A 26,616-nucleotide genomic window follows, 5' to 3' on the forward strand; every position below is an offset into this window, starting at 1 on the left:
TGCTTCAACTGCGTGTGTGTGTGTGTGTGTGTGTGTTCAGGAATTGAACTAAAATTGAAGAGAGGATATAAAGCCTCATTGCTTTTTATTTTAGAAGATTTCTCTTGCTCACCGCAATCCAGTCATAATTTATTGCTGGCCCATCTGATCCTCTGTTTTATGTTTGTAAACATTGGTTGCTAACCTTGCCGTCCAAATTTATGTCCCCCTGATCTGGTGCCATGTTCTCCATGTATGGTGCTGCCTGTCAACCAAGCAGCCTTGTTGCCGTTTTAGTGTTGCAGTGTCACATTGAGGAGAAATTGATCAGAGAACCTCCGGGCCCTTGGCCTTGGGGATTAAATTACTGCTTTAATTTACAATTCTTCTGGTTGGTGACTTCAGTCCAAGATGTATCTTGTTCTAGATGTCTGAATCTTTATTTAATTTTTTAAAGCAGTGAGGGACGTATTGTGTGCTTTCCTAAAACCAGACTGATCTATTGGTTAAAATACACTTTAAATTTCTCCATTGGCATGAACACTTAAGCAATAACATTAAAAATAAGTTATTAATTTCAACAGGACCACATGTTGTACTGGGGCTGCGACAAGAAGACACATCTGGGCAGTGTTGAATGTGATTGGGCTTGCCTTTGTTTTATGGAGGGATTTTTAATCTCTCTAATGTTCCTCCCCCTCCCACCTGCCTTGTCTGCACTATTTCTTTGCCACTTCCTCTACTTTTGGGGTACACTTTTTTTTCTTTAAAAATTAAGGTAAGATTTGCATTTGATTTAATCACTTCAAAAGCCAAGTTTGAAATGCTGCTATTCCTTTTGAATAACAAATACAAGAACTTCTATATCTACAGAAGTATATATCAGATTATATTTTTAGCATTATTGTCAAATTGTGTAAAAACTTAAACTGCTTTTTATTTTATCCTGACGAAATCCAAAGCTTTGGTTTGGTTGCATACAGTATGTCAAGTAGCTTTCTCCCCTCACTCCCTCCTCCCAACTTCCCCTTTTTTCTTCCCTTTAACAGCAGATGCTAGTGTCGAGTAGTTATCAGAAACTAAAGGCACTTTCTTTAGTGGCTGGATTTCTTTGCATATCATCATCTTTCTCTTAGTGTACCACATACGGAACTGATCGCAGTGGTGTCTTTCACCAGTTCTGCTAAATGGCAGAGGCACTTACACAATTTGCTTTGCCTTTCATTGTTCTTGGGGGGGAGGGAGTCAATTTTCCCCAAAGTCAGTGGGTGGGTAAAGTCAGTAATGTGGGCCTACTTCTGCTCTTCTGGAAGCTGATGGAAAAATAGTCACTGCATTCAGTGGAAGTAGACTTGGGAGCCCTGATGACTTGGTCCTTAGCCTCATCGACCCATGGAACAGGGTGAGAGGGAGAGACCTGGGGTGAAATCCTGGCCCCATTGAAGTTAATAGCAACACTTCCAGGACTTCACCCATGGTGTGGAGCGGCCTCAGTGCCTTATAGGGGAAATTCTTCTCCTATTAGTGACTAATCCACAGGTGAAGCAGTATTGCTAACCCTTGCAGTTTTATCACAAGTCTTGTGGTACTTGGTGTTTGCTTTTTATGTTTTTGTTTTTCCTTTTAAATCCCCAGCTCTTGGAGTCAGGTAATTACATAAATATCTCTGCTTTAATTATAAATGAAGTGGTGTTGGTTTTGTTTTCCCCCCCTCTGGGATTGAAGGGAAAAATCTGGGGCAGGAAATGAATTGTCCAGGCTCAGAAACCAGAAGATACGTTGCGGGGTGAAGGGAGATCATTTAAAACAAAACATGATTTTTCAAGCTAATCACTTTTTTGTTTTTTGATTTTTAAAGGGGACAGGTTGATTTGAGATTTTGAATGCATGGGATTGGCAGATTGTCAAGCGGGGGCTTCTTTCTAAAGAAAGTCTTGATGCTTTTCACAGTATTGTGCACAATTGGGTTATATGAACCCAAAGAAGTGTGGCTAAAGCTCAGTTAGTTCCTTGTAACTCCTTTTGTTTTCCTCTTGGTGTGAGGAGCGTATTTCTGTTCTAGTGTTCTATCTTTGCACCGTTCATCTAACGGGGGAATAAATGAAGTGAAGTGTTTTAGGTCTTGTTGTAGTGATGAGTGTAAAACCTGCCACCAAGCTGTTTGGTGTTTTATTGTCATGATCTAAGAATAATTTCCAGACTCCTAACTTACACCGGTATCAAGAAAGTTAAAATAATTCCTAAAGAATGCAGAGCTTTGTAGATTTTAAATAAATGTCCATCTAATGTCATACACTAAGCTCACTGTGAAATACACTTATCTGCTTGCTTCTCTGTACCTGATGTTAGTTTTCTTTTCAGAAATAAACATGGTTATGTTTTGTTGTAATTCTAGAGTAACTCTGTTGATGTCAGAGTTACTCTAAATTTGCAGATGTGTAATTTATGGATCAAATTCTGCTCTGAGTGACTGACCAAAACTACTGGCCAATAGAATATATGAAAACTTAGCATGTATTTCTGCCAGGGATCTCAACGCACTGAAGTCAATTAGACCAGTGGCTCTCAACCTTTCCCGACTACTGTACCTCTTTCAGGGGTCTGATTTTTCTTCCATGCCCTCCAAGTTTCACCTCACTTAAAAACTATTTTCTTAAAAAATGAGACCTAAAAATATAAAAGTGACAGAGCACACTAGTACTGAAAAATTGCTTACTTTCTCATTTTTACCATGTAATTATATTCCAATCAATTTATTTTATAAATATTGTACTTAAATTTCAGTGTATATATAGAGCAGTAAAAACAAGTCCTAGTCTATATGAAATTTTAGTTTGTATTGACTTCATGAGTGCTTTTTAGGTAGCCTGTTGTCAAAGTAGGCAAATATCTGGATGAGTTGAGGTACCCCCTGGGAGATCTCTGTGTACCCCCAATGAATAAGACCATAACTACACTTGGAAAAAGTTGTAATTTTAAATGTTAACTAACATGTGAAAATCCCAGTGTGATTCAAAATAAAACTTGCCTTGTAAAATTCTGGCCCCACTGAGATCAATGACCACTCCCCATGACTTTGCTAGGACCAAGATTTCACCCTAAGATTTTAATATATACTACCTAATGTGTTAAAACTACCCCTTTTTTTTTTTTCTGTGGTTGACAACACTAAGGCCTTGTCTACATTCTCTCTCCACTCCAGTTATGTACATGGGTTTATACAAGGTAAACTGAAGCACAAATATTATTGAAAAATTTAACATTCTCAATCCCTTAAACCGCATTAAAGGGACATTGCTGCATAAGAAACTGAAAACTACTTCCTCTTTGCAGCTACATGACATGCTGTCCTTGCCTCCAAAATAAATGGTATCTATTGTGTGGTGTCCCAGCATGCACTATGCTGCTGGTTAAGTCACACTCAGCCTTGAAGAAAGCAGGAGACTACCTCTGTGTAGGGGTAAGAAGTCCTGTTTTCCTTCCAGTGTTGCATTTTTCTCTTTCAAGGGTTTTCCTTGGGGATCCTTCCTTATACCTTGGGGATCCACAATAAGAATATTAAAAAGCAAACTATTTTAAAGAACCATCCCTGCAATATTTGGGAGGAACAATCTGGATTTACCATCCCTTTTTTGGAGGCTGGCTCCGTCTCTGTAATGCTGGGTGTGACATCACCTGTAATGTAAATGGCAGGTTTAGCACTAGATAAGAGCTGGCATTTGGTTGAAGGGGATTAGCAGTGCATAGATCTGCAAAAGACTATGGAGTTGGGTTTTGGCTACCTAAATTTACTGATACGGCCATTCATTCTCTTCACCTTGTTTGGTAAGGGACATTCAGTACCTACTACTAAAGTTCCATTGTTCTTGGTAATATTGCATATTTAAAATCTCCCTTCAGTGTAAGTTTAATGCTGTTAAGTACTGGATTGACAGCCCTGGCAGCAATCCCTGCTGAACTACAGAACCAGGTACAGCACTGGCCTTGTCTTCACTGCTAAAAAAAGGTGTGTTCTTCTTAACTTGGGGTAACTAACCTGCGTGAACTGTCCAGAGGTAAAAACACAGTGTAGTTAAAGCACTTCAATTTTACTTCAAGTACATTTACCCAGGTGAGCTTCTGGAAGGGGTATAGGGCTGTTTAGTTTTACCATGAGATAAGCAGCCCTATTCCAGTACCTTATCCTCATGTGTGGTGTTTTTTTTTTTTTTTTTAAACCTTGGGGATAGTTCATGTGTGTTTTTCCTGAGGTAAAGGAAAAAAACAAGCCTTTTTAAGCAATGCACATGAGACACCTTGCACTACTGCTGGTTGTGGCTTTGACACACTGACCCAAAAATGGACCTCAATCCTTGCTTGGAGAAACCTTCCTTAAGGCTGCAAGGCAGATCAGTCTCTTCACCTGTTGGCTCATTGGTCATCACTGAGACTTCCAGCATGAGTGTTACTGTTAGTTGTCATGTGGATGTACAAAGCTAACCTACTGTACAAACAAAACACCAAAACCACATTTATGTTCTAGGCTTGAGTGGTAACCTCGATACTGCTTAATGCAAATATGTCTGCATAATGCCTTTTAAGTTTGCGCACAGGGTGGGTTTTTTCCTTCAAAGTAGCAGCTGATGATGTTACTGTGCTTAATACTCAAAGATTCTTAAGATTACTGTGGGTTTATAATAAATCTGAAATGTGCTGTGGGGGATCAACCACCGGGCTTCAAGCTGTGACTTTTTAACATGTGTTTTTTTGATGGAATAAGTAAGAGAATGTTAAGGTTGCATATTTTAGGACTCAAAAGCCAAGAAATGCCCAAAGTAGGACCACACATGCAACTTTAACTGTGTGTGGGTGTCTGTACGTGGTTTTTATTCTCATGATCTCACACTGTTTCTCGGTAATATAGTGAAGCATTCAACTTTGCTACAATTTTTAGATACAGAAATGTAGCACTTCCTACTGCCACTCTGTGTATGCAGACAACCCCAGGCAGGTTATTTCACATAGACTTGCAGTTGACCACATGTGGGGGGGGGGAGGGGAAATGCATGGCCTTGTATTTAAGGAAGTATGCAATCATGTAGTATAAAAATTGTCATGCATATAGAATCTTAGAAATGTAGGGCTGGAAGGGATCTCAAGGGTCATCTAGTTCATCACTCCCATGCTGAGCCTGTGGTAGTATACCCAGATTATCTGACAAGTGTTCTATGTAGCCTGTTCTTAAAATCCACCAAGATTCCACAATCTTCATAGGTAACTTGTTCCAGTGCTTAACTATGGTTCTAGTGAGATTCCCTTATGCCTCCCTCCCGCCATATCTAAGTCTCCCTTTCTACAAACTAAGCCTATTACTACTTGTCCTACCCTCAGTGGACATGGAGAACAATTGATCATTGTCCTCTTTACAACAATCTTTTAGGTATATATGCACAAGAGAGCAGAGCTAAGATTGAACATACAGCTTGAACTGTGCAACTGTACCGTTCTCTTAACTTTGTTACTGATCCCCACATAGAATCTTCTAGAATGTATTCACAGGCTCCAAAACAATCCTGAGTTTTTGGCTTAAATACCATAAGGTTAAAAAAAAAACCCAACACTTGGAGTTATTTTTATTTGCTGCCTTGTTTCTGAGCCTTTAGGGTGCACTCAGTGATGTGTTCAAGCTTTTGTCTGCAACCATAAGGGCTAGAAACTTTTTTTTTTTAATTTTCATTATTTATTTATTTATTAAATGAAAGCTGATCTGCTCAGTTAGTCCCAGGGTGCCAGCACCTGGGCTCTTAAAAAAAAAAAAAAAAAAAAAGGCCAAATATTGCAAATCTCACGATTGAAATTGCAAGAGTTGGCAATACTGCTGGAGGGAATACTGAAGAAAAGTAAGAGAATAGTTCCTTCCATATCACTGAATTTCTGTTTGGGTTAATGCAATTTGTATGTCTCTTGCAGACCTGTGCCTCACTCGCTGCACACTAAAGTACTGATCCTATGAACGTGCATGCAATAGCTTTACTCATGTGGCTAGTCCCACAAAGTCCCAAAATTACTGTGGACACAATTGTCTGTGGGATCAGGCCAGTTTACCAGCCCCTCCGCTCTCACCGCCCAAATAAATACAAGTAGACCACTATGCAGTTGTACCCTGCCTCTGCTTATAACATTATTGACACATAAAAATTATGTCACGTGTACAATGCTAACTTTCAAAGTCTTGCAGCTTGGCCACTTTTGCCCATGAAACATTCCAGAAGAGTCAGTGAGGGGCACTTCTCTACCACATTGATACTTTCTCCCCAAGATGCTTCATCATTAGAGCTGCTGTATTTTGTTTTGTTAAATCTTTAGAACTGTTTTGTACTGGGGATTATTTTTGTTCAAATTAAAATGCGCCTTCCAACAACAAACCTGGAAAAATCTGTCTGGGAGGGAAAGTTTCAGCATTGATTTCCAACACCCCACCCATAAGCTCTGTTGTTCTCTAGGGAGAACATGTCTTCCTACCCTGCTGCAGATCCTGGGCCTGTAGAATGTCCTCTGTGGGATTTGGGGTGGGGGAGGGAGAGCATAGTGGAGGTAGCATCCTCTTCTGTGGAGACGATGGGAGATCTGCATGTGCAGGGTGTATCTGTGCACCCATGAACTATGCACAATCTGAGAGAATGATTATAACTGTCAAGTCACTGCAATGATAGCTTTAGCCCAGTGTGATTAAACCTACATAATGGACTTGCTGGGAGGCCTTGGGCAAGTCATTTTAATCTGTCTGGGTTTTCTTTTTAATCTCTCCCAACTCCTGATTTATAAAATAGAGCTAATACTTTTGCCTATCGTGGTTAACGTTGTATGTAATTGACCCAGAATTATCAACAATAATTTTCCTATGCTTTAGTACTATGTCATTTGCAGCCTTGCCAAACCCAAGCTTTGAAATATCATGAGTCAGTCTCCCCCCCCCCCATCATAACATTATAAATACGTGATAAACGTTGGGTTCTTATGTACTGTGATTTCTTCCCCCCCACTCCATTTTTCTTTCTGTAACAATGAAGGATATAAACTTTATTTTAAAAATGTGAAAGTTGAGCTTTCCATATAGTGGTCTGTCTTCAGGAACTGGGCCTTAAAGTGAAACGTGCAATTGTCCTGAGTTGGCAAAATGACCTCTGAGCTACCACTGTTCATTGACTGGGAGTAAATGGCAACCTCTGTCCCAGTTACTATTAGTGAGCACTTTGAAGATATAAAACACTGTGTTAGTGCTAATAATAGTAGACTGGTTGGGATCCAAGAAGGAAATAAAATTTTGAGTGATCTCAGCACATTTGTTTCAAATCTGTATTACTACAGTAAAGCTTTTGAAAATCTTTAGAATATTTGAGTTAGCCCCCTTTTGATTCACTGAAAGGGAGGAAAGATGTCTGTTATAAAAAGAAACATGTCATCCCTTGCCCTTGCAAGAATTATGCATATGAATTATTATTTGTAAAAATGCCTTGGGAAATTCATAAAACCAGAGGATTGGGCGTAACTTGCAAGCGTCTGTCACATTAGTTGAATGCGATGGTTTTGTCAGTTTACTATGTTAAAGCCTGAAACTGGCTCTTATATAAGTGACTGGCCAATAATGTTATAAAACAAAAGCTATTGTTAAGCAATTGACCTGTTCTGAGACCATGACAGCTTCTAGCTCCTCTGAAATAATAGAGTACTCTTGGCTTTGGTCTCTGCAAAGATCATGTAAGTGTTTCCTATGCTCTCTACTGAAGCTGTTAAAATTCACTGGCAGTTTTAAGACTAAATATATTTGATATTTTAATTTTCAGCTTTTCATAATCACATCAGTAGCAGAATATATACATACACATTTAAATTCCAAATGGCAATTTTAAAATAAAATGAGCTATGTAGAGTATTGCATTACTCCTCACAACACACTTGTGAGGCATTATGACCTATTTACAAACAGAGAAACTGAGAGCCAGGCTGAGTTTAGACCAAGGCTACTCAGTGAGTCAGCGGCAGATATTAGAATTTTGGGTTTCCTTGTTCTCAGTCCCATGCTCTAATCACTGAATAATGTAGACTCATTTCCTTCCAACCTTACCTGCCAAGGCTTGTGTTCAGGGTTCTGTTTCTACTGGAAGTCCATGACATTGGATGTATTTAAAGCAATGTGACGGATCATGCCTTCTCTTATTGTCTTTCTCCTATTACTTTGCATTTCTCTTTCCCATTTCTCTCCTCCCTCTCTCCTGTGTGTATATCACCTTTATGATTCAGGCCTAGGTAACCAGCTTCACAGGAAGAGTAGCATCACTTTCCCACAGAAAAGCTCTTCCTTCAGCAACAGTCATGACCAATCAAGTAGATAGAAATGATACAGTCAAACTGAAGTTTCCACAAGAGTTGTGTGGAAAACCTCTCCATACAGGAGCATGGGGCTACTTGTTCATTGTGGTTACCTGCTAGCCTCTTGGATGTCAAGTATGGGGAAGAGAAGGCTTTGCCCAGTGTTCAATCATTCTTTAGTTAATGTTTTTTTGTAGACTCCTTAAATATTAGAGGGAAGCATCTTAAAGAGACACACTCTCTCTCTCCCTCCCTCTCTGTACAAATTCTGTTTAGAGGGACTCTTGTATAAAGTTGTAAATGGAGCCAATGTTTCCCAATGTATGTGGAGATCTAAGGTCTGTTACTTAGCTACCGTTAGAATTCTTTTCCTTGTTCCTTTTTGATTACTCTAGGAGACGCAGTGCGGGAGGTGGGAATGAGTGCAGAACTCAGATTAAGTTTGTCTACAACCTTGGTCCTTTGAGATGCTCCGTGATCTAGGGTGGCCTAGTAGCTGTAGTGGCAAAGCACTCCTACTTTCCATCGGGAGCTGGTCGAAAGAACGCACCCATCCTGTCAACCACAGACCTGGCCATGGTGATTGATTGCATTTATGAGCTCCAGGGTGGATTACTGTTGTTTTTTGATGTATAGGAATGACATATACCACATGCCCTAAAAAAGTTCTGGGCAGAAAGAGTTCCAGGGGATGAGGGGAGGAAAGGTGTGACAATGTGGGTTAACACCTTTTGTGTTCTTTCAGTTCTGGGCTGGTGAGGGCCAGTGTGGCTATTGGCATAAGTTAGGCATCTCAGGGAGATGCTCTAAGTGTTGTTTTGTCTGGGTTGCCTGTGGGCAACCCAGTGCTGTGGCTCTACCCTGGGGGATTGGGTGTTGTCTTGAGACTGCGGCAGGCTGACCTATGCACTGCCTTGCACCATGGCAATTCTCCTCTGAACAACTATGGATTGTTATCGCCCTAATGGCGACAGGGAGCCCCCTTCCCTAACTGGTACAAGAGAGTAACCAATCTACTGAGTAACAAGCCAGCGCGAACCCTGTCACTGTGGTGCTCCAGTCTCTCTGCAGTGACTTCCTATCAAATGCAAATTTTGTATAGTAATTGTTCAGCATCCTCCGGGAAAGGATTGGCATGGGCTGCCTGAGGGGTCTTGCTTCCCTCCCGGAGCTCCCACAACGTTTATATCCACTGGCACAATGAAACTGCTGGTCGGTACGGGGAGGCTTGTGAGTGCTGCAGGCAGAACTCTTTGAAGGAGCTGGACCTAGGCTAGGGACATATCTCCCATAAGAGAGAAGCAACTGCTGAACTACCTGCTCTGAGAACTCCATACAAGACTCTTCTCTTTCACTTTGCTTTCCTTCATTAAGTTCTCTGTATACCTGTGCCCTGTGAAGTGAGCTGTAGCTCACGAAAGCTCATGCTCAAATAAATTGGTTAGTCTCTAAGGTGCCACAAGTACTCCTTTTCTTTTTGTGAATACAGATTAACACGGCTGTTACTCTGAAACCTGTCATAAACTAATCTAGTTTTTGTTGAGATGTAAATGGCCATCATCAGGGTCCAGCATTAAAACAATACTTGGAGGGGACAGCTCATGCCTCTGAACCATTGCTCCAGGCTGACTGCTGAATCTGTAAGATAATGCTGCACTAAATCACATTATGAAGGTTTTGTTTACTACCAAAAGTTTTTCTTTACTTCACTTGTGGGGGGTGTGGGGTTTTTTTTTTTAAGTTCTGCAGTAATGAATTGGCTACTAAGGAAGTGCCAGTATGGGTTATCAGTGTGTAATGAGTCAATCTCACACCAGCTGTATGTGGGGCTGATGGAATTGTAGTTCCCTTTGCAACAGCATTTTGGATGAGAAGTGGTCACCCTTGTCCTCTGAAGAAAAAAATTGCAGTATCTCCTATAGAGCTTATGGCAAAGTTTGTCCTTAAGAAAATGTTTCCCTTAAAAGCATAAAATGAATAAGTGGATAAACAAGTTGTGGAAACAGTAGGTTTAGAGAAAGCCACTGTTTAAGCAGAAATGTTTTAATCTTACCCTTCCAGAATGACAATGGTGACTGACTTTTTTTTTTTAAACTTCACCCCCTCCCTCTTCATATATGCTGAGCCAGTACCCTTTTGCATTGCTTTAACGTGCATGTAATCCACCACATGATCACACCAGCTGCTGATTGTGTCAATGTGAAGGCTGCCTTGAAGGGCAAATGGGCATTATTGCTTTAGAGATAAATATGGTGATGGCTAGATGTAGGAGAGAATCCGCAACAGAACCCCAAATGGAGAGGTTTTTTTCATACAACTTTTTTCCTCAGTCCTATTTCACTCACTCTCCTTTCAAGGCTGATACAGCAGGGGGTGAGGGCATAGAGTGTCAATACAAAATTGTTAGTTTTTATGTCTCTTACAACATACATGGCCAAGGATTCTCCTTGGCCATGCTGTTTTGGAATAGAATGAGCACCTTAATCAGCCTTTTCAGTTCAGATTGTTAGATGCTCAAGAAGACAAATGTAAAAGCATGCTGACAGGTAGTCTAGGTCCAAAACTTACGGTTGGGGAAAAATAGTCATAAATCAGACACTGAATATTTTATAGAGTATCATAACTCTGCATTGTACTGTATGGAGACTAAAAAGAAGATAGAATTCCTGAAGGCTTTCTAGTGAAAATTAGACAAGGGGTGGGGTATGAAAGTGTAAGATGTCACTGGGTCTTGGAGCCCATGCACACAATCCAGTGTGCCCATTACAGCTCTTGGGTCCCCTTCAAAACTAGGAGCTATAGTTGCAGGGCATGTGACTAGGATCAAGAGATACCAGGCTTCCTGATTCTTAATCAGGACCAGCAGATAGCAGACCTAAGGAGGGGGAAGCCCTCGTGTGGGAGCATAGTATCCTGGAAGATACTGTATGGGGGAGGATATGTCCTTACCCTTTCCCACTGTCCAAAGTGGGAAAGATCTCCGTTTGCCAAGTATTTTGAGTCTCTTTTGCATCTTTTGGTTTCATCAGTATGCCTGTCCTGAGGAAATGGATGTAGAACTAAACTTGAACATTTGAGCTCTCCTGGCTAGTGAATCTACCCACCAAAGTAGCTTGAATCCTTATCCCCTAAGAAGTGAATTGCATGGTCTGATGCTACCTATCCAGGGAGAGCAAAAGGAGTAGATGGTACAAGTGTGGAAGTTAATGGTGGGAAGAAGAAAGATCTGAAGGAAGGTTGGTGGGCAGAGGGGTGTAGTTTCAGGTGTAGGGAACAGTATAGGAAAAGCCATGAATGAAGAGACAAGACAGGAAGAGTGGTCGGAGAAAAGGGATTGAGGTGGAGGGTGACAAAAAAGGGAGATAAAATACAGGCAGGAGAAGAGCTGTGCAGAGTCTTAGAAGTAAGAATGAAGAGCCTGACCTCAGTGTCAAGGCATGGTGTCAGAGAAAGGACTTGAGACATGAGCGATGTCATGACGAGAGATGGGAAGTGAAGCTTGTTTCAGCAGATGAAGAAGGAAGGCTACGGGGCTTTGTCTACCAACTGTGCCACTGCTGGCAAAATAGTACAAAATCTCTCTAGTGTAGACAGGGTCAAAGAGCTTGGAGAGGAGATTATAGTGGGTCAGAAAGAGAATGTCCTGTGAACTGGAGGTCTGGCAGTGAGGAGTTGGCAGGAGTTAGAAGTGTTAAAAATAATCTAAAATGCGTGTTAATGTACGTCTGAGAATTTTACCCTAGGTCCCTCTTTAGAGACCAAAAAGGACCTCAAAGCAACTGCTGTCGCTCACGAAAGCTTATGCTCAAATAAATTTGTTGGCCTCTAAGGTGCCACAAGTCCTCCTGTTCTTCTTGTCAAGGATGTGCTTGCAAATCTTTAACTTCCTTTAGGGCCAGGGTTTGTTTATAAACTAGCCTCTCTAGGTAGTTCACATGGGGGGGGGGAGACGGACCTCACCTTACCTTACCTTACAGGTTCTCTGGAATGTGAAGAGCTTTTTGCTTTTGTCAGACTTTTTTTGGTTGGTTGATTGTTAGATTTAGGATTTCTTTTTTTAGTGTTGTGAAGCTTTCACCTGGGTAGCTTGATTAGAGGGAGTGACTCGATTAGATTGGGTGTATCAAGGTGGAAGTTTTTTGTAGCCGCCTGTTTAGTTTTACATTTTTTTTTTTTAAGCTTAATCTCTTACGGCAAGGCTGACACTTAGTGCTGTGTGTGTGGAGGGGGCAAAAAACCTGCTGTCAACTGTTTAAAGGTGCTGCAGGCAGACCCTGGCAGGTGAGAAAAGTGCCTGCAGCACTAGAGAGCAAGACTCCTCTAATCTGTTCGTAACCAACATAAGTAGAAAGGTGTAAGTCACTCCTTTTTTTTTTTTTTTTTTTTTTTTTAATTCTCCTTCAAAGACCGGATAGATTTCAGAGGCAAATGTGATCCAGCAAAGTCTACTTGTATTCTGAAACTGAGGTAAACTATTTCACTCTTGAAGAGCACTTGCTACGCAATGGATTTTCTTCTCCCTTCTTTAACAGGGTAAACAGAAATGCTAAAAATTAGCAGAAGTCTTGTTGTATCTGTGTTTCCCATCAACATGGAATATGGTGGGTTCCTCCCACCTGTACACACTGTCAGTTGTGCCCAGTTTATCTCTCTTGGGCAAAACCTGGTGTAACTCCATGGAAAGTAAAGGAGCGACTCTGATTCTCACCAGTGTAAGTGAGATCAGAACTGGTCCCTCTTTCTTTAGCTGAGGAGAATTGCTCCTTTTTCTTCTCTTGTCACGTGCTCCCCATGGCACGAGATAGTTAGTTATATTAATAGTAGTACCACTTTTGGAGACGGACTTCCTGGGGCAGTAGTTACAAGCCCTGACCTAAACTGTGACCCTCAACGACGTTTGTGGTAAGACGAAGAACTTGTATTTGATGGCAGGAAATCCTGCCCTTAATCTGAAGTGTTTTGAATCAGCCTTGTCAGTATGGGATAATTGTGGGAGGCAGAGCTACCTACTGCTTCCCCTGAAGCCTCAGGGACAGCTTTGATGTAAGCCAGAAGCACTCTGAGGAGCTGCTGTCTCATCCTTGCTACAGCTGCTCAGCACCTCCCAGAGTGGCTGCCTGCTGTATTGCCCAGGAGGGTGGAGAGAGTAGCTCTGCCTGGTGCATTGCCTGTTTACTTGCATGGCTGAGAGCCTCAGACAGAGCAGGATAGGTGTTTGCTTGGCTTTGCTGGAACCTAGTGGAGGAACTAACAAAGGATGGCTGCCTTCCCAGCATCACTCCCTAGGACAGCCCAGGAGGGGAGAAGGGAGGAGAACCTGAGGAGAACAACCAGTTTCATGTCCCTGATTCTTTGCCCCAGGGGTTCTCCTTCCCTGTTCTCAACCTACTCCTTGCACAAGGGGCTGTGGTAGGGGAGCAAGGTGGGGAGGCTGACTGCTAGCTCTATGCCTGATGGAGGAATTGAGGGCAGTTTCCACTCTTGCACCACCCAGAGGGCTGTGAAGGGAGTGGAACAGGACCGAGAATAAGCCTCCAAGTATTGATTGTTGCCCCACTGTGAAATGTTTGACCCTCTGACTGAAAAGGGTGGGGTGTCGATGACAGTAGAGCCGTGTTCCCACTATGGCTGAAACTGTGGTAGCAGCAACAATATTTAAACATGGTGGCCAACTATGAGATCAAGGATTGCCAAGTGCAGCTGGGGGGTGAGTAAATTAATGCTACTGCCAAATGCATGAGGACTTAAGGATCACAAGGGTGTAAATAAACCCTCACCACATCCCCCTTTCCAGCAACAGGGATAGGGACTGCTGTCTAGCTGTATGCCACTATAGAATCCCCTATGCTGGGGTAATTGTCTTGTGGCTGCTGATGCTGGCATTGGGTCTGCTTTTGTACCAGCAGCCCAGTGGAAAGGGGCTGCATTGCAGCTCAGGTGTTGCTAGTGTAAGGGGGCCTGTCAAAGTTCCTTCCCCACTCTGAACTCTAGGGTACAAATGTGGGGACCTGCATGAAAGACCCCCTAAGCTTATTCTTACCAGCTTAGGTTTAAAAACTTCCTCAAGGTACAAACTTTGCCTTGTCCTTGAACCCTATGCTGCTGCCACCAAGCGTGATAAACAAAGAACAGGGAAAGAGCCCACTTGGAGACGTCTTCCCCCCCCCCCCCCCGAATATCCCTCAAGCCCTACACCACCTTTCCTGGGGAAGGCTTGATTAAAAATCCTCACCAATTTGCGTAGGTGAACACAGACCCAAACCCTTGGATCTTAAGCACAATGAAAAAGGAATCAGGTTCTTAAAAGGAGAATTTTAATTAAAGAAAAAGTAAAAGAATCACCTCTGTAAAATCAGGATGGTAAATACCTTACAGGGTAATCAGATTCCAAACATAGAGAATCCCTCTAGGCAAAACCTTCAGTTACAAAAAGACACAAAAACAGGAATATAAATTCCATTCAGCACAGCTTATTTACCAGCCATTTAAACAAAAGAAAATCTATTGCATTTCTAGCTAGATTGCTTACTAACTTTTTACAGGAGTTACAGAGCATTCCTGATCTGTTCCCAGCAAAAGCATCACACAGACCGACCCTTGTGGGGAAGGAACCTTGACATGGTGGCAGTGGTGGGATCATTTTGAACCAGAAGCACAGTAGGATTTTAAAAGGACTTTTTTTCCTTTGGGCTGCTTGAAAGCAGGTTTTAAGCTGGAAGTAGTTAGAGTTCTTTTGTCTCTGCCTGGGGGCCAAAGTAGCAAGCATAACAAAGGGATTTGTCTTTTTTGAGCTGGAGTTTTCTCTACCTCAAGGCAGGGTAGTTAACCTCCTGCAGGGAAATTCACAAGTTTTTCACAGACCTGAAGAAGCGTTTTTTGGTTTTGTTTTTGTTCTGTTTTTTTTTTTTTAAGCTAGGAGCGGCTAGAGGATTTTTCTGTAGGCTGAGAATAGCTATCAGAGAACATAGGTATCACATTACAGTACAAAAATTTACAAGCCAGTTTTTTTTTTTCTTTCTAACTCTTGGGTGTAAAGTTAGTTAAAAATAGAGAGGCTAAGATGACAGAATCCAAGGCGGAAAAAGCCAAAGAGGCTGCCCATAGGAGAGCTATGGAGGTAAAAGAAAAAGAATGGAAGTATGCTGAGGAGGAAAGGGAGGCTGCCCACTGGAGGCAGCGAAAGAGGCAGAAAAAACCCAAGAGGCTGCCCACAGGAGAGCAGCTATGGAGGCAGAGAAAACCCAAGAGACTGCCCACAGGAGAGCTATGGAGGCAAGGGAAAAAGAAATGGAGGCAAAGGAAAAAGAGGAAACATGTACTGAAGATGGAGAAGGCAAAGGCTCAGCAGAGTGGGGAAGGAACCTTGACAGGGACTGTTGCCCCCTTACTAACGTTCAGTGGGGGTGTTTTAGTTGCTAGCTCCCAGTGCTCAAAGGGGAAGGGTTGATGGGGAATCAGGACAGTGAGACTGACAGTGCCCAGGAACAATGGAGAGAGGCCAATGCTCCAGGTCAGCCTGAATGACAGGGCGGGCAGGGAGTCAGGAAGCCAGGGGGGTCCCATCCTCCGTGTGAGCTGGAATTGCCTGGGTCAGACAGAGCGGGGCCAAGCTAAGGAGAAAGCAGGGGCCCAAGCTAAGCTGGGGAGCGGAGCTGTGCCAGATCCAGAGGGACCAGAAAAGCAGCCCAGAGAGAGCAGATCCTGTCCTGGGAGCAGAGCTGCAGCCCCAAAGTCAGAGGCACAGCCCAGAGAGAGTAGATTCTCCCTGGGAGGAGAGCTGCAGCAACCAGAGCCAGAGGGGCCGGAAAAGCAGCCCATGGAGCAAGTCAGTGCTGGGAGCAGAGTCACAGAAGCAGCCTGCAGAGCAGCCCTGTCCTGGGAGGAGAGCTGCAGCAACCAGAGCCGGAGGGGCCAGAGAAGCTGGAGGCAGAGCAGCAGCCATTCTGAGGTAGAGTGGAGCTGGGGCTGGAGCAGGCCGGAGCCGGGTGTCGTGAGCAACTGGGGGGAGCGAGGGGGGACCCTGGGCAGTGGGCCCAGCACAGGGAGACGCCTCAGCCAGGAGGCTCTGCAGGCCAGACTCAAAGGGGGACTGGTAACCCCGACTGGGCGGGGGCAACGCTGGGAAAAAGGGCCCTGACACCTACAGCCTGTGGCCACCACCAGAGGGAGGGGCCAACCCGCAGCATCTCTGCAGCCCAGCCAGGGCCTGAGAAGGAGGCCTGGGACTTACAAGGAACAGACTGTGAACCGCCCTGACATTCCAGAGACGCTGTTTGTGATGTTCCCTGCCACAGAGCAGGTTGATGTGTTTCCTTTAACCTTTCCCATTTCCCCTTATTCTTTTTAAAATTAATTGTTGATTAAATAACTTGCAATTGCTTCAAATTGTATGTAATAATCCGTGGGTCAGAGAAGTGCCCAGTGCAGAGAGAGTACCCTGGAGTGGGGACACCCTAGCCCCTGTCCTAGGTGACTGCAGCAGGGTTGGGGGTCGAGCCCCCCAGGAATCCTGGGCCCAGCCTTGTTGGGGTTAGGAGGACCCTGCCAGACAGGAGAGTGGAAGGAGGGCCTTCAAGGGCAGGGAGGCCTCTGGGTAAAGGAAGTGGGAACGAGGACTCAGATCCTTTCGCTAGCCCATTTTACCGGGTTAGTGCAGAAGCCAGGAAAGTTCCCCACAATAGCGGGACTATTCCCCCACTTACACTAGCATATTTGTAACCACTTCCCTGCCAGTGGTGTCAAACTCTAGCCTTGTAGGCTGGATCTGACTAGTCTCTATCATGCAAGATATGGACATATCAGATTCTGTAGAATCTAAGCTTTCGTTTTTTAAAAAAAATTCCTTTCCAATTTCTGCCCCTGGGCCTGTGAAGATTACACTTGATTCATGTGTGGAAGGTTATCTGCAGCCATGGTTTTTGTCTGTCTGCAAACAGTCTGGGGAAAAAGGCTTGGAGAGGCCTGAACTCCCACAGCCTCCATTCATCTTACTGGAGGTGTCAGTTCTTTAAATGTCAATATTAACTACTTCATTGCTGAAGGGATTGGGAGGGAAGCTCCGGACATTCGTGGTAGAGGAGGAGGAGAAGAAGAACTGAGAATTGTTACAGGGGAGGGAAAATGCAGAAAGGTGAATGGATGAGAGAGACAAAAGATTGGTCTACATGTAGGAAGAAACTGGTTCTACTCCTTTGCATAGTCAATGCAATCCTATCCTTAAATTGGTTTAAGTGGCTAAAATCAATTGAACTTGTTTTGGTTTCTTACCCAATTAAGCTGAATCAATTTTAGCTGTTCTTAAACCAATTTTAAGGATGCCCACACAAAGGAGATGAGCCAATTTAGTTAAATCAAAGCACTTCCTGCATGTGGACTATCCCAAAGAGAAAGGAATCAAGACCAGAAGGAAGAGGAACAAAGGTCAGGAATAGCAGTGGTCATAAAATGAGCATGTTTTCTCCATTGAGTGATGCTCTGTGACGCAACAGGGCACTTACTAAATTTTAGTTCCCTATTTATTATTTGTTATTACATAGAGACGTATCTTTGATATACAAATCTTAGTGGCTCTGGGGCCAATCCTTTGTGAACTCCAGTCCTAAACTTGTGCCCCAGATCATAATTAAAACAGAATTCAGCCCTCCCCACAGAATGACTCTGACTCCCCGGGCATACAGATAATTATGAAAACAGTCCTAGAACTGTCATAAATGACCTTGGAAGCCAATCTCAAGCATTATTTTGCTAGTGTGGTTCTTGGGGTGGAGGAAGGTAAAGACTTTTCCAACAGGTCTGGGACATTGTTGATGCTAGTGTAGTTTTAGATATAGTGTGGACAGACTAAAATTAAACAGTGCAATACATATCCCACTGTGTGTGTGTGTGTGTTTGTGTGTGAGAAAGTCAGATTGACTTTCTCTTGAATCATCCTGCACTTTGAATCAGCTTGACATAAAATCACCTGTTCATTAATAACACAAAAGCAGTTTAATGGTTGTATTAGTGGAAAAATACATGAGACTGTCATCAGCTGTTGCTTCTGGCTTTTCTGCAGTAATACAAATAAATGAGGTCACAGGTTTAAAGGAACAGGCTGTACTTGCACAAATCCAAAGTGTCCTTGGTGCATGTTGCAATACAGCCATATTATTGCTCCTGGTATGCCCAAAATGTTACCTGCTGAAAACTCTTATTTAATTTTAGACAGTACAGAATTTTGGTTAAAAGTCCAGATTTGGTGTGTGTTCTTAAGTGGGCTGCTTTTTTTTTTTTTTTTTTAAAAAAACCCATTAAAGTCTTTAGTGAATTACTCAGTACTACTTTATTCTGCTCTGCTGTAATCTTTCAGTTAGAGTGGAATACTTTGGCTGGAGCAAATCTGAAAAGAAGATATAGACAGAATGTGGCCTTAGCCAATATTTTCCGATAGTCTTCGCTTTTATCTAATGAAATGTTGTTGTTTTATTATAATCTAGGGTAGATATGTAAAAGGTCTGTTTGTCACTAGAGGGTCACATGTTCTGTCTAAATGAGGACATCACATCTACAGTCTGTGTGATGCATTACAAAACAGGAACGTATTTTTGACACAACAGGAACATACGATGCCTGTTAAAATTAGAACTTAAAGATATGCATCAACTGTAGGTCAGCAAAAATATTCTTTAGTTTTTCTTTAGAGAGTACAGATGTCGCATGGGGGTAGCTGCATATCCTAGCTCTTTAAGATAGACTGTTTAGTGATTTTTCATAGAATGAAGTCACTCTTAATTCTTGATCTTGCAGATGATTCTGCCAATGAAGATTTCATAGCTCCTGCTAAAAGCTGATTAGCAGATCTCTGCTATATGAGACCATTTTGTGTCTGCTGCATACAATATAATAATCACCCCCTGTGGTGATTACAGAATAGACCCACTGAATGTCTGTAACATTGTTACAATTCAAGCTAGTCTACTTTTTTTTCTTTTTTAAAAACTGCTGTGGCTCAAGTCTCCATGGAGCTACCTGTCCCTGTTTTTTCGCCAACCAGGTGATCCTCAGTGGTTTCAATAAGTTGAAACTGGTATGCAGCTGATCTCCAGAGACCACAACCTAGTGACAAGGACTTTGTTACTATTAGAATAAAGTAAGCTAGACACTTACAAACAGATCTTCCATATGCAGAACGGAACAAGTTGTCATTGGTAGCTGGAGGGTATGGTGCTGACTTAGTATGACTTGCACTGTTCAGCTTCATAAAAGTTTTGATCTCTCAGGACACGGTTTGTGGTCTGTCTCTATTTACTAGCAGGTGTGGCAGAGCAGTTCAGTGGAACTTGTCATACAGTGGGGGAAGTATTTCAGATGTAGTCATGATGGCACAAATCTCTGGCTGCTTGCATCAGTGACTACAAGAATACTCTGGCTTCTGAATTATCTTGCTTTATAGATGACAGGCCAGCCTGCCTGTCATTAAAAGTATTGCTTCCTTGATTCCAGTCTTCATTAAATAAATACCTGGGTTTTCCAGATGCCCTGCACACCCACAGAACCTACTGGCTTCAGTTAGATTTGGGTGTGCTCAGACCCTTGAAAATCTGCTCGTTGGCCACTTTAGGGTGAAAGTGCAAGCAGTTTCATCCTTATCTCTGCATAAATGCTTGCAATGTAGCATCTGACTGCAATGGGCTGAAGTTACGCTTTTCATCACAGGCAGGTAAGTGGATACAATCTGCAACATGGTGTTTGCAGCTACATAATACTCAGCCTAGGAGATCTACAGTCTTATCAAAATGGGCCATAGTTGCTCTTATAGGTGTGTGTTTTCTACCAGAATATTTCACTGACTTCAATCAGACCTCTCATGGAACAAGGTATTCTAGATCTACAGTCTCTAGATCTTTATAGCTATCTCTTCAGCGGTGCCTCAGAAATGGACTCCCATGCCAACAAACCTGTTTTGTTTTTGTTCTTATAGTTGAGGATTGCGCATCTGGACTTGTGTATGTTGTATAATACTACTATTAGCTGTTTTAAACTTTCTTTTAATGTGCAGCTTACTTTTTGTATAATGATGCATTTCCTTTTGTGATTCTTCTCAACCTTCACCTCCCTCTTCAGGGCACTTCTCATTCTTGTGCCATGACCTGGGAAGTTGGGAAGTTTGGAAGTACAGTGTAACAGAACACATTAGTGTCACCCATAGATCCTCCTACAGCTAAAAAAGTGAGCCTTTGGAATGTCCCTCCCTCCCACCATCCAAGTTTCCTTAAGGTCTTTCCCTGATAGGAGTGACATGGTGAAGTCCTTGTCACCACTAAGTTTGGAACATCCAGTCTAGACAGACCTGCTGTAGGTCAGTATTGACCTTTCCTTTTCTTGGGGTTGTGGTTGTGTGTATATATATTTTTTTCCTTCTCTCCCATGAGCATAGACTTTAAATTCTGGGATAACAGCCATCCTCTGAAGGAATACTAATCCACTAAAAGCTCTAGTGGTTATACGTACACACAGGCAGATGGGACCCCATCTTGACTCTGGACCTCAGGAAATTCATTTGTGATACATATATTTTATTATTCCAGCAAGCGAGTGGAATAAATTGCATTCTGATGTATTCACAAAGTACATGTTTAAATTATATGAGTGCCAAACAACCCACTTGGATCATGGCCTCCTTGTGCTAAGTGCTGTAGAAAAACATAGTAAGAGATTGTAAATTCATTTTATAGAAAATCTATCGAGTTACCTTTACTTTTATGAAGGGGAGCCTTCTCTTTAACTGCTTCTCCCTAAAATGCTTGTTAGGGTGCTTGTTAGGGTGTCTGATGTGGGCACTGCAAAGTTAATGTCTCTAGTAAAGAGAGCCTAACTAATCTCATATCAAATTCCCTCCTCTCTTCTCTCAATTCACCTCACTGCATGGTTCATAAGCATTTGCATTATCATCTACTGCCTCTTTGTTCCTGTCTCCAAGTGTGCATATTTTAAAAATGTCTATTAATGTGCACACTGCATTCAGTGCTGCATATGCTTGGGGAAAGTGCACTCGGAAATGTGCTTTGGATAGCTATTGTGCTTGGATAATTTCTTTAACCCCCCCCCCCCCCAAAGCCAGCCAAGGAGGAAACATGCACCTAATCAGTGAGGTGGCTACTGTCATTTTGTTTGTATGTTATGTTTCTCTTTCCCCTGCTGGAAGAGATAATAAGCTTCAGGCTTCTTGGATGCCATTGGTCTATCCAGCAGCCCTACCCCACTGCCTGGCAGCCTTGTTGGAATGTTTGTCTGGGGGTTGCCCTGCAGTTTCTGCTCCTAGCCATCAGGTGCTGCTCTTGCAGAGGAATTTCAGACATTCATATTGTCTCTCACTCTCTGCTTCCACCTGCTCCTTTCAAACTGGCAAGAAGTGCTGAGGAGGAGGGGGTGGTTGCTGCAGTTGGGTGGTTTGGTGTCTCCCTCCACCGAGGGAGGCAAGGAGCCAAGAAGGAGGGAACAGAGACTGGGCGACAGGATGGGTGAGGTGGCAGGGGCGGGAGGGGGAGGCTGCTCTGGACTCTCCAGTCCTCTTTTTTTTTTTTTTTTTTTTTTTTTTTCCCTTCTCCCCACAGGTCTCACCGGCCTGCTCTGCCATTACCCTAACCTCCTCCACCCCCACAAACATCCCTGCTTCTAAGAGACGAAGAGGCTAGGCTTCTTACTCCCACCCCTCTTCCATTGCAATTAAATGGGGGTGGGGGATAGGGAATGCCACATGCAAAGGTGTGGGGAGTCTGGCAGCGTTGTTGAGAATGCATGTTCTTTGGGGCGGGGCAGTGTTTGGAGAGTGTTAGCACATTTTGGTTGCTACTGCAACATAAAACAATATTTAGAATGTAATTACTCGTCCATCCTGTGTAAAGCAGCCTCCAAATTCGAGGCGCTGAGGTGACCAGAATTCGCATTTGGTTTTAGGCTACATTAAAGGCTGCATCAGGATGGGGTTACAGTTTGATGGAGGTGTCCTTTTGAGAGCTATCACAGGAGTAAGGCCCTACCAAATTCATGGCTGTGAAAAACATGTTGTGGACCGTGAAATTGGATCTCCCCCATAAAAGCTAGCTATTTGTAAGGGAGGGGAGGGCTGGGGGTACACCAGCAGGGGGCTCTGCTATGCACTGGGCTCAAGTTGCTAGTCCCAGCTGGTCTGGGGAGGGATGGGACTTCCTCTTCCCCTGCAGAGCTGCTCTTGGTGGTGGAGATCAGACCCATCTCCAGGAATCTCCCCTGGGTGCAGGAGGCTCTGCAGCTGCTGCCTTCAGAGCAGAAATGAGGCTGGCAATCCCATGACAACCCCCTTTTGGGGTCAGGACCCCCACAGTGACAATATTGTGAAATTTCTAGATGTAAACATCTCAAAACATGAAATTGACTATTTTAAAAATCCTATGGCTGAAATTGACCAAAATTGACTGAATTTGGTAGGGTCCTACTCATGAGACTTTACCATCTTGAGCCAAAGTAGCTCAAAAAGAGCTGTTCTCTTGTGCGGATTGAGGATTTTGGATCTTATCAGAACCAAAATCTTGGGAGTGAGTTTGGATCCAGGTATATGGAGTCAAACACTTCTCTTGCTTAACCCTCACTCCCAATCTCTTCTGAAATTGAAAGTCATTTAGAGAATGTTTCTGATATCTGGTCCATCTTTACCTTTTACTTTTAAAAATCCAAGTTCCTTTATCAGAACAGTAAAAAATGTGTTTGAGCCACAACTCCTTAAAGCTCTCTCTCTTCACTGGACAGTTTAAACCACGTTTGCATTCCCCCCCTTACCCCCCTCCCCCTTCCTTCATCCACTTCCCCTTTCAAATAACCTCCTGAGCAGAGATCTTATCTGAGGTTTGCTTTGCACATTTGTTTTGTCCTGGAACTGTTGAGAGAAGTGTTTAATACCCCTGAAGATAATGTGTGAGTTGGGGGGGGGGGGGGGGGGCTTAGGGGTAGGAGAAGTGTATTACAGCTTGCTAACTCTGTTGGGGGTCCTAGACAAAATAAGAAACTTATCAGCAAATGAAGAACAAAGCCTGTCAATATGATAGTATGTTTAGGTTTCCATATTTTTAAAATCTTCTCCTAGCAGCAAATTACCAAAGTATTTTATGTGTATTAAGCAGCCACATACTTTCTTCTTTTTAAGCTTAATAAAGTTAGCAAGGTGATAACTCTTAAGCATTTATTTTGGTCAGTGCAGCTCTTTCTGGTAAGCTTTTTATATCTTTCTCCCGATTTTTTTTTTTTTTTGGCTTAGATTTAACTACGTGCATTTGAATCCATACATTTTGACGGTTTCAAAATATTGGCTGCATGGTACTCCATATGGCCTCAGTAAAACATTAAACACATAATCTTACAAAGATATCCCTTCTGTATACATATCTCCTTTTTGTCTTCCTCCCCTCTCCCCCCTCCAGTGAGGCAAAGGCGGTCCCAAGCCACCTGTTAGCATTACATCATTGACTCCCAAGAACACAGTTGTACCAAAGGTCTTAAACAAAGTAGTTCTTCTAGTATTGTTTGCACTCAAAGAGCTAATGTCATGCCAACTGATGTCATTGTATGTCTTTGTGTAATTGCTATGGAAACCAGGCAGGTGGGGAGCCTGGAGCTGATGTCATCGTGGAATGAGGTGTAGAAAGAATTTTAAAAACGATTCTGCTTTTCATCTAGTGTTTTGTGGTGCCACCCACTTGAAAAGAAAATGCTGCTTTAAAATCCCACAGTATAATAGGATACACAGGGGAAGTGTAACTTAAACTGGTTTTCCCCTGGTCCACTTCCTCACAGTTATTAATGTCCTAAAAATAATAAATGTTGTTGCATATTTGCAGCTACTCTAGGCAGAAAAAGTGGGGCTGCTGTTTGCCACATGTTAAGTGAGCTCCTCGACTGTGATCATTTTTATGAGGAATACAATCTTTTAAAAAAACAAAACTTCGCTACTCTATTGCCTGGTATGAAGTATTAATGGATTATGTTTCCCTCCATTTGTTGACATTTTTCCTCATGAAAATGTTATGCTGTGCCGGGCTATCTCTGCTGCACAGATCAGTGAAGAACTTGAACAGATAAAGTTAAGACTTGTATATTCTAGTTCAAATGTTTAACCCTCCCACCCTACAATTTAAAGCAAAGTGATTCAACTTGTTGTACAGCTTTGTTCAGATAACTACTTTCTCTCACCCCACAAAATTAGAAGCCCCAGCCATATGGGGTGCAACTGTGTACTGATGTGTTGCATGGAAACACGTTTGACTATTAACTTCTTCCCTGATATATCTTGTCTATACTAAAAGATAAAAATAAGTCATGTTTGGGATGTATTGCAGCAGCTGTTACCAATGGTACAGCTGCAATGGTGGTAGCAAAAACATAAGCAATGGCGTTGATGGGGATCAGGCACTTTTACCACTGTGTGCTGAAAACCTGCTCTGAGGAAGCAAACCCTCAGGCATAGTGCAGAGTTGAAGAAATGTACGTATGTGAGTAGTTCTCTCATGTGAGCGGTAGATTCCTCATAAATCTCCAGCTGAAATCTCTGCCCTTACTCTCTCTCTCTCAGGTGGACTCAGCAGTTTTAAACAGAACCACGAAAACCTCTGTGATAACTCCCTCCAACTTCAGGAGTGCCCAGAAGGCGGAGGAGGTGCATCTGCGGTGCCGGCCACACTACCTCAGTCCATCCCCACCACTCCGGACATAGAGAATGCCGAGCTGACCCCCATCTTGCCGTTTCTCTTCCTTGGAAATGAGCATGATGCTCAGGACTTGGAGAAGATGCAGAGGATGAACGTAGGATACATAATCAACGTGACCACCCACCTCCCCCTCTACCATTATGAGAGAGGCTTGTTCAACTACAAGCGGCTCCCTGCCACTGACAGCAACAAGCAGAATCTGAGGCAGTACTTCGAAGAGGCTTTTGAATTCATTGGTAACTATCCTTGCCTGGCAATTAGTCTTGTTATAACCCTTGATACCTGTCTGAAAACCTTGAATGAACTTAGTGCTACTCTGACAGCTCAGAAAGCTTGTTAAGACCGGATTTGTTTTTGTGAGAAATGCAGAGACCATTGACTTGAGAATTGTGGCACCTCTTATTAAAGTCAGACTTCAAGTCCCCTTTATACATACACAGTGGCAATACTGCCAAACCCCAAGTGCTCAAAATTAATGAGCCGTGCCTCCAAAAATCAGGAGACTTTATTTTAAAAAATAAAGGTCTTTAGCGTGGTCACATTTTCCAGCTTTTCTCAATAACCAGGAGGGCTAAAGGCTTACCCCCTTTTAAAAACCTGAGAGTCTTTCTAATCCTGTAACTCCAGGAGCAGAGGCATTAAACATATCAAGACTTGTGATGATGCAGACTTAAAAGGTGGCAACATTGCAGTGCTGGTGTAAGCTTTCCAAATATACTGTCGTGCCAACCTGACTCAGTGCTGACTGGGAGGGTAGACAGAGTAGCTCCATTTTCTCTCTACTTAGTGCCCTGTCCCCTCCACTTAAAAATGATTGAAGATACTACACTTTGCAGTAGTGTTTTGGAGCCCTGCAATGATAAGTTTGTTCGTTTGAGGCCCATACGCGTTAGGAATGAATGGTATTTTTAAGCAGTTAATCACTTTAACCTAACCATAGGTACAATCTTGAAGTCGTCTGTTCAAACTAATTCACTAAGGCTTTTCTTCTATTATTTCTATTGCTGCCTAAACCATGAAAAATTAATACTCTTTTATACAGTCTTCATTCAAAGCATGCTTGCTAGGTGTAATCACTTAGGATGACCAGTCCATATTTTTTGTTTTAAAGGCAAATATTTACCACTTTTCTGCTCCGTCCCATTAAAAATCTTGCTCCTGGTCTGTTGTGTCTCCGTGATAAAAAGATGTCCCTTTCCTTTCCCTTTTTCCCTTCTTAAAAAAAGTCTCTGTCCTCAACCTCCCTATCATGGCAGACTTGCTCCAAGTGCTTTACCAATGCTCATTCAGCTTCACAGCACTTTTGTAGCCTGTGGGTAGAGGTTACAGCCCAAGTGCTGCTTTCAGGAAGGGTAAATCTGCCCATGCTGCTGTGGGTGTGCTGCTTAGCTCAGGTAGACAGAGACTTGCTAGCTCTTCTTGAGTTAGCATGCTAGAAATAACAGTGTTGCTAGCTGCTTGAGTATGTACCCAGAGGGTCTGGGCAGGTTTTTACTCCCAGCAGATAGCTCAGGCTACCACAGGCGACATTCCTATTTATACTGTACTAGCTTGAGTAGAGCTAGGTCATGTC

At 42.8% G+C, this 26,616-nt stretch overlaps 1 protein-coding gene across 1 annotated transcript in view; it reads left to right on the plus strand.

Moving 5' to 3' along the window:
• Positions 1–26,616, plus strand: part of DUSP10 (dual specificity phosphatase 10) — a 36,995-nt gene that overhangs the window by 6,192 nt on the left and 4,187 nt on the right. The window contains exon 3 of the mRNA XM_084623375.1: positions 24,908–25,279. Within this exon, the coding sequence (XP_084479501.1) occupies positions 24,908–25,279 (372 nt within the window). The remainder of the gene's footprint in view (positions 1–24,907; positions 25,280–26,616) is intronic.

This window comes from Lepidochelys olivacea (assembly GCF_965140295.1).
Source record: "Lepidochelys olivacea isolate rLepOli2 genome assembly, chromosome: 3".
NCBI lineage: Eukaryota > Metazoa > Chordata > Testudines > Cheloniidae > Lepidochelys > Lepidochelys olivacea.